This window comes from Orycteropus afer, unplaced genomic scaffold, assembly GCF_000298275.1.
Source record: "Orycteropus afer afer isolate SDZICR_OR568_19922 unplaced genomic scaffold, OryAfe1.0 scaffold00010, whole genome shotgun sequence".
Classification (NCBI taxonomy): Eukaryota; Metazoa; Chordata; class Mammalia; order Tubulidentata; family Orycteropodidae; genus Orycteropus; species Orycteropus afer.
This window is the reverse complement of record NW_006921597.1, coordinates 2750941-2759559: the sequence shown is the minus strand read 5'-3', so window position 1 is coordinate 2759559 and position 8619 is coordinate 2750941. Positions and strand designations below refer to the sequence as shown.

Genomic DNA, 8619 nt, shown 5'->3' with positions numbered 1-8619 from the left:
AGTGATACTGCCTCGGAAACCCAAGGAGGGGTCGCTATGAGTTGGGGCTGACTCGACGGCACATAACAACAACAACTATTTGCATTAGCCTCTCTTGAGCTTTTACTGTGTAGCAAACATTGTTCTAGACACCTTAACCAATAAGCCAAATCCACGGCCATTGAGTCGAATCCAACCTGTAGTGACCACCATTGGGTTTCCAAGGCTGTAAATCTTTACAGAAGTAGATTTCCTCCCATGCAGCAGCTGCTGGTGCATTTGAACTGCTGACCTTCTGGTTAACAGCCAGATACCTTACCCACTACACCACCAGAGCTCCTTAACCATTATGGAAGCAGACTGCTTCGTCTTTCTTCCATAGAAGTGGTTGGTGGGTTCGAACCACTGACCTTTTGTCTAAACACCTTAAATGTCTTAATTTAGTTAGTCTTTACCACAGCTCTAACTGAGATTATATTTATTTTACAGATGAAGACATTGAAGCATAAAAGGCTCCAGAGATGGTAAATGATGGCTTTCGAATTCCAGCCCAGATTTGTCTGACTTCAGGGTCCATACTTTCAACCACTCACTATACTGTACTGCCTCAAATCTACAGAAAATGATAAATGTTGTCTAGCCTCTAGGAGCTTATAAGTGAAAATAAGAGAGCTGGATAGCAGTATAAAATTCAATGTTACATTGTGAATTATGACAGTTATTCAAGAGTAGAGGGAGGTCTGTGAGCATCAGTACCACCCAGGAGGCCTTGTGGGTGAGGCAGGAGATGAGCTGGGCCTCAGGAGAAGTGGGTAAAATTTAGATAGTGAAGGAAGAAGACCACAATAGGAGGAAGCTGAGAAGAGACATGGAAATGAGTTCAGTGATGATTTGTTCAGACAATAGGATAAATTGATCCAAGACTGCATTAAAAGTGGTGGGAGAGAATACTGGGCAGGTAAGGTAGGCTGTCACCTTAAAGACCAAGCTGAGGGTTTAGCCTGGAAGAAGTACAAAATGACCTGACTCTGGAAGAGAAAGTGCCAAGGCTTGGTGACAGGGCACTTTCTTTAGCATGGCCCAGACCACTCACCTGGTTCTTCAGAGTATCAGATTGGGAGAAATTTCTGAGAATTGAGTAAGAACAGAAAGCCACTCTAGGTTGGACAGCAGTGGAGTGACACGTTGGAAGTGGTGCTTCTGGAAGGTTACATGCAATTAGAATAAACTCCTTACCATTTTGGGAGATCTGGGAAAATGGATATCTTCATTCTAGTCAAAAAATGAATGCTGTGAATAAGCTTATTAAAGACAGAAAGAAAGGAAAAAACCCTTTGGCCACTGGGACATTTCACAGTCTTGACGTTTTTCAAATCTGAGTGTGTCATTTTCCTTGCTTAAGACTGCCTCATGGCTCACCCTCATGTTTATAGTGGAAGCTGTCATCCTGCTTCCCAGGCCTGTGTCTTTCTCTAGCTGCAGACCTAGACTACCTGTCTCTTTCCCATCTCAAGCCATCTACAGTGGCTGCTTCCTCTGCCTGAGCTGCTCTTCTGCCCTATTGCTGTATGACTTGAGTTTATTTAAGTCTTGGCTGCAAGGACACCTTAGGAGAGGCATTTCCTAGGCACCCTATCCGAAGTAGTCACCTCCACCCTAGGCGCCATAATTACTTTTTATCCCATTACTGAGTTCTGTTTCCAACATAGCACTTAACACTGTCTGAAATGATTTTGTCTGTTTATTTACTATCTGTCTTTCCCAAATAGGAATAAGGTTCCTGAGGACAGGGACTTTGTTTCATTAACCACAGTATCCCTTACATCAGGGCCTGCACCTGAAGTAGTAGATGCTCAGTATGTATGCTCTGAATATTAGGAGGCTAGTCCCAAAATCAGATCAACTCAATGGCAGTGAGTTTGGTTTTGGTTTTGAGTCCCCAAATAAGGAGCCCTGGTGATGTGGTGGTTATGCATTTGCCTGCTGACCAAAGGGTTGGCAGTTTGAACCCATGAGCTGCTCCATGGGAGAAAGATGTGGCAGTCTGCCTCCGTAAGGATTTGCAGCCTGGGAAACCCTCTGGGGCAGTTCTACTCTGTCCTGTAGGGTTTCTGTGGATCAGAATCAACTCTCAGCAGTGGATTGGGTTAGTCCCCAAATACACTGCACTCCAAAAAACCAAACTCAGTGCCATCAAGTCAAACCTGATTCATAGTGACCCCTCCTTGGGTTTCCAAGGCAGTATCACTATGGAAGTAGATTGTCCAACCTTCCTTCTGAGATATTGCACTCAGTACGTGTGGAAATTATAAACTGATAACTAGATTTTGTGTCACATTGCCAAATGATGGAGTGACAATATTGAAATCTACTATTTGGTTTTACTTTTTTTGGGAGGAGACAGGGTGTGCATGCACATACAAATGCATAGATACACACACACACACACACACACACAATACATAGATTGATTTCAATCAGCCAACAATTATTAAGTGCCACTGTTTGTAGCTTAGGATGAAAACTTGGGAGAAAGAGTCACTCTTTTTGTGACTAGTTTCTCTGAGTCTACTAAAACATTGGTAGCATAGTGGCTAAAGCACTTGACTGCTAACCAGAAGGCTGGCGGTTCAAACCCACCAGCCACTCCTCGGAAGGAAGGTTGGGCAATCCTACTTCCGTAGTGATACTGCCTCGGAAACCCAAGGAGGGGTCGCTATGAGTCGGGGCCGACTCGACGGCACATAACAACAACTAAAACATTGGTCTAATCATCAGTTCTCTAACTATGGTATAATTAAGCACTTCATTTTTTACTCCACAAGTGTGTGAATGATGTTGACCTCAATTTTTTTGTGAAATTGTAATATTTTACACTGGAAACATTTCTAATGTTTTATACTGGAAAAGAATTAAATTGAATTTTGAGATGATGTCTTTCCCAATTTCATCTTCATGATTATAGTTATCAATGTTTAAACTTCTCTCTGTATGACAAATAATTATAGCATTCATTTAGAAATAGCCACTGAACAAAGTCATAAGTCTCAAATTTTTCCTTTTCTTTTGTTTATTCAGGCAGGATATTATCATCTAGATTATCCAAGACCTGTAGTGTACTATTATGTAGTTTTAAGGGATCTAAGTGGCCACTCATGGCTTAGTATATTTGTTCTCAAAGTGTAGTCCTCCACCCAGCAGCATCAGCATCACCCAACAACTTGTTAGAAATATTGATTCTCAGGCCCTGCTCTAGACCTTAGAAGTGAAAATGGCCAGGCTTTGTCTCACATACTTTGGTAATGTTGTCAAAAGGGACCAGTCCCTGGAGAAGGATATTGTGCTTGTTCAACAAAAAAAGGAAAGACCCTTAAAGAAATGGATTGACACGGTGGCTGTGATGTTGGGCTCAAGCACAGCAAAGATTGGGAGAATGGTGCAGGACCAGTCAGTGTTTCATTCTTTTGTACATAGGGTGGCTATGAGCTGGGGCTGACAACCGTAACTCTTGATCTGCTGAATCAGAAACTTTGGGAGTGGGCCTCGCACTCTGTTTGAACAACCCCACTAGGTGATTTTGATGCACACTAAAATTTGAGAACCATAATTTAGTAAATGTTAAAGGTTCAAGGTCTCATGATCCTACAGATCAGCCAAATGGTATTAATTATTAGCCTGGTAATCCCACCTCCTTTGAGGTCACTGCATTTGATTGGTTCACTAAGGCTAGGCTGTAAAGTTATTTGCTAGACTGATTGCCACATATTGACTTTGGGTTGTTTGTATTTCTCTGAACCTGTCATTGTAATGATTTCCCAGGACACTTAATAGGAACAGCTTGTGATTTTGTACCCATGGCTAGGTCCTTATACCTTCCTGGCTAGAGTGCTTCAGGTCCTGGGCATGCCATTCATGCACTTGAATGAGGGAGGTGTCACTGTTGTATCACAGGGGACCTGCAGGTGCATTTACTCACCCTCAATTTGGTTTACTGGTAGAGAAATGGAGCACCTATGAGGTTGTACTTTGCTTGAGGTTGCACAGCTAGTTAGAGGAAGGATTGCAGAGGAAGGACTTTCCACAGCACAGGAATTCCTGCAGGGGGAAGGACAGGGCTGCAGCTTGCTCTGTGCCTAGAGTACATTCCTTTCCTACTGAGAGGTTTTCTTTTTATATAAAGAAAAAAAGCAAATAGGGGGAGAAAAAAAGGCCAGGAAATTCTCATTGAAACTAATAAAAGTGTCTAAAGAGAATGAAAAAATCAGTTTGAGAACTTTGGTATGGAGGAAATAACCTGACATTAACTGTTTTAATTATAGTTGTGGCATTGGGCTTATCAGTGTGGGAAGAGAGCGCATTTGAGCCCTACAGGGAAGTGGGATACGGACAAGATGATCCTCTTCCTGAATCTGCCTGCTCAGCCCACAGCCTAGTGATTGCTGTGTGCTTGTAACAGCTGGCATGGAGAAGGGGGTGGACTCAGTAAGTGAGCTGGGCCCTCGGCTCAGCACTGCACCAGCTTGTGCTGTGATGCTTCATGAGGAGGCCCCTTAACCTCTTTGGCCTTCACTTTCTAATTAAATGGGTATAATAATATCCATCCTGTCTATTCTGAGGAGAGTAGGCTAGCAGGAGGCTGGTATTACTGTAGTTAAGAGCACAGACTCTGGATCCAGAGTTCTAGGTTCAAATTCTGGTTCTGTCACTCACAGGTGTGATAGGTCACTTATCCTCTCTGCTCCTTCACCAGTGGAATGGGTATAATGAAATACACTATGTCATAGGATTGTTTTGAAAATTGAATTAATTGTATAAAGTATTTAAAACAATGCTTGGTATTTTCTAAGTGCTATATGTTAGCAAAGGAGCTCTGGTAGCATAGTGCCTAAGGCACTTGACTGCTAACCAGAAGGCTGGCGGTTCAAACCCACCAGCCACTCCTCGGAAGGAAGGTTGGGCAATCCTACTTCCGTAGTGATACTGCCTCGGAAATCCAAGGAGGGGTCGCTATGAGTCGGGGCTGACTCGATGGCAAATAACAACAACAACAACAATATGTCAGCAAAGGAGCTCTGGTAGCATAGTGCCTAAGGCACTCGACTGCTAACCAGAAGGCTGATGGTTCAAACCCACCAGCCACTCCTGGGAAGGAAGATGGGCAATCTACTTCCATAGTGATACTGCCTCGGAAACCCAAGGAGGGGTCGCTGTGAGTTGGTCTGACTCGCCGGCATATAACAACAACAACACTGTGTTAGCAAAGGAACTCTGGTGGCGTAGTGCCTGAGGCATTGGACTGCTAACCAGAAGATTGTCAATTCAGACCCACCAGCCACTCAGTGGGAGGAAGATGGGGGCAATCTACTTCCATAAAGATTTACCACCTCAGAAACCCAATGGGAGTCAACAATGAGTCAGAACTGACTCGATGGGAGTGAGTTTGGTCTTTTTATGTGTTAGCAGGGAGCCCTGGTGGTACAGAGTGGTTAAGTGCTCAGCTGCCAACCACAGAGTTGGTGGTTCAAACTCACCAGCTACTCTGCAGGAGAAAGATGTGTCAGTATTCTGAGAATATTTACAGCCCTGGAAACCCTTTGAGACAGTTCTATTTGGTCCTCTTGTTGTTGTTGTTTGATGCCATTGGGTCAGCTCCGACTCATAGCAACCCTATATACAACAGAATGAAACACTGCCCGGTCCTGGTGCCAGCCTCACAATCCCTGCTATACCTGAGCCCATCGTTGCAGCCACTGTATCAGTCCATCTTGTTGAGGGCCTTCCCCTTTTTCGTTGACCCTCCACTTTACCAAGCATGATATCCTTCTCTAGGGAATGGTCCCTTCTCACAACATGACCAAAGTAGATGAGACAAAGTCTGGCCATTCTCGCTTCCAAGGAGCATTCTGGATGTGCTTCTTCCAGGACACAATTGTTAGTTCTTTTGGCAGTCCATGGTATTTTCAGTATTCTTCACCAATACCACGATAGGGTCAGAATCAATTTGACAGCAATGTTTTTTTTTTTTTTCCTTTTCCCCCATGTTAGCAAGGAGCCCTGATTGCACAGTGGTTAAAGAACTTGGCTGCTAACCAAAAAGTTGGCCATTCAAACCCACAAGACACTCCACAGGACAAAGATGTGATGATCTGCTTCCATAAAGATTTACAGCCTTGGAAACCCTAAGGGGCAGTTCTGCTGTGCCCTATAGGGTCATTAGGAATTGGAATCTACTTGATGGTAGAGGGTTTTTTGTTTGTTTTTGTTTTCTACTGTGTTAGCAAGTATAGCCAGAATGCTTCTTAGAATCTGGGATGTCACTTTGCTTACTTTGGACATGTCATCAGGAAAGACCAATTGCTAGAAAAGGACATCCTGTTTGGTAAAATAGAGGGTCATCAAAAACAAAGGAAATCCTCCATGAAATGGATTGACACAGTGACTGCAACAACGGCTCAATATATGAAAGATTATGAGGATGACTTAGTACCAGGCCATGTTTTATTCTGTTACACCTAAGGTCACAATGAGTCAGAGCTGAGTTGATGGCAACTAACAACAACATTATGTTAGCTTGAGTTCCAGGTAATGTAAATGATTGTGCACTCAGCTACTAATTGTAAAGTTGGTGGTTCAAATCTACCCAAAGGCACTTTGGAAGACCAGTCTGGCAGTCTACTTCTGAAAAGTCACAGCTGTTGAAAACCCTGTGCACAGTTCTACTCTGAAACACAGGGATCACCATGAGTCAGTCAACTCAGTGACAACTGTTTTGTTGTTATTTATGCTTGAGCTTCTATTGTTATTACTTCTTTAAAGTATTGTTAAGAATGAGATGCTATTTCTGTGAACGTTATTCTTAGATCATTCCACCACCTGATGCAATACTGAACAAGTAGAGGGTTCTTATGCAAGTGCTTAAAAGAGAGGGTTGTTCTGACATCCAGTTTCTGCCCGGACCCTGCTGTCTTTTTAGCTCTTTGGTGAACCCCTCAAAGTTAGAGATGATATCTTACTCATATAAGTATATATTCTAGCTCCTCCTTTCCCTGTGGACCCTACTAGGTACTTGCTAGCCTCTTAGCTGTAGTTTGTTGAATTGATATTGTTGATGTTTCTGGTTACTTCTGTCCTGAAACGTCACTTGAAGGCTTAAGCAATTCATTAATATTGTGATGTGACCTAATATCTACCCAGGAGCTCTGGTAGCATAGTGCCTAAGGCACTTGACTGCTAACCAGAAGGCTGGCGGTTCAAACCCACGAGCCACTCCTCGGAAGGAAGGTTGGGCAATCCTACTTCCGTAGTGATACTGCCTCGGAAACCCAAGGAGGGGTCGCTATGAGTTGGGGCCGACTCGATGGCAAATAACAACAACAACAACAATATCTACCCAGGTCTTCCTAAGCATTCATAAATGAATCTTTACATTTCCCATCTAAAGTATCCAAATCTTAAGATGCTCATGGCATACCATGGACTTTTATAGCTTTAATTTTCTTAGTAGCTTTGAGAGGTAGGGATGTAACAGCTGGGGAGATTTAAGCAAAGAGAATGAAGAGCCTCATGGAAGAACACAAAGCAGTTAGTCACTGGTGGGAAGACACTGTTAGAACCCAGGACTCAGGAAATCAAAGGATGAAAAACTGACTAAAACTAGAGTAAATTCAGATCAGGTTGTATGTGGGACTAAATGTTGGTCTGGACTGGATCACACTTCCTTCAAGGGCTGAGGGCTATGCTTAGTGAATTGTATCTAATCTGTGTTTTTGTTTTCAGCATTGCAGTGTCGGGACAGCTATGAACCCTGTGTAAATGAAGGAATGTGTGTTACTTATCACAATGGCACAGGATACTGCAAGTAAGTTTTTTCTTTTTTTCATATACTTTATTTTTCCACAACTAGGACACTAAACATCAGAAGGAAGACTGGGCAATCTACTTCCATAGAGAGCTGCCTTGGAAACCCAAGGAAGGATCACTATGAGTCAGAGTTGACTCAATGGCAGTGACAGGACATAGACAAGATTGGGTTCTCCTGTTGTATTTTAATACTTTTGCAAAGTGTCACTGGTTCTCTAACTTTTCTGATGTGTTTTTTTTTAATCAAGGTGTAGTTAAAATGGGAAGTTATGGAATCAGGAAAAGTATTGATAAATGGTTAATAGGAACTTCTTCCTCTCTTACTGTAATCACTTTCATCATGAAAAAGACTTTTCAGTTAGTGGTTAGTTAATATATATTGAGTGCATTCTTTTGCATTTTTCAGTATCTCATAGTCACTATTTATTTAAGGCCAAGCCGTAGAAACTCCCCTCAATATGTTGGCCATAGTCTTATTCTTAAGTCAAACATAACAAATACTTAATTCTGCCTGATATAAGTGAATATTACAGTTCAGTGAGACCTTTTCTTTCTTAGTATAAAAAATCTAATTCTAAAGTAAGACTGTGATAGAGAAAAATGTGTATGTGTGCAGGGATGGGATGAGGAGCAGGGGTTGGAGGTGCATGCCAGGATATGGTGTTAAAAGAATAAGAAAGAAGAATGGAACTGGAAAGAGTAGGCTAGTTCTGTGCTTAGAAACTTTTCTTTTCATTTTCCAGTCATCCATAGTAGCCAGGTGTTTTGTTTGTTTGAGGA

General features: G+C 42.5%; 1 protein-coding gene across 1 annotated transcript in view; it reads left to right on the top strand.

The window, feature by feature from the left end:
• NOTCH2 (notch receptor 2) overlaps positions 1-8619 on the top strand; it is a 251073-nt gene that overhangs the window by 81874 nt on the left and 160580 nt on the right. The window contains 1 exon segment of the mRNA XM_042782172.1: positions 7756-7837. Coding sequence (XP_042638106.1) covers positions 7756-7837 — 82 coding nt within the window.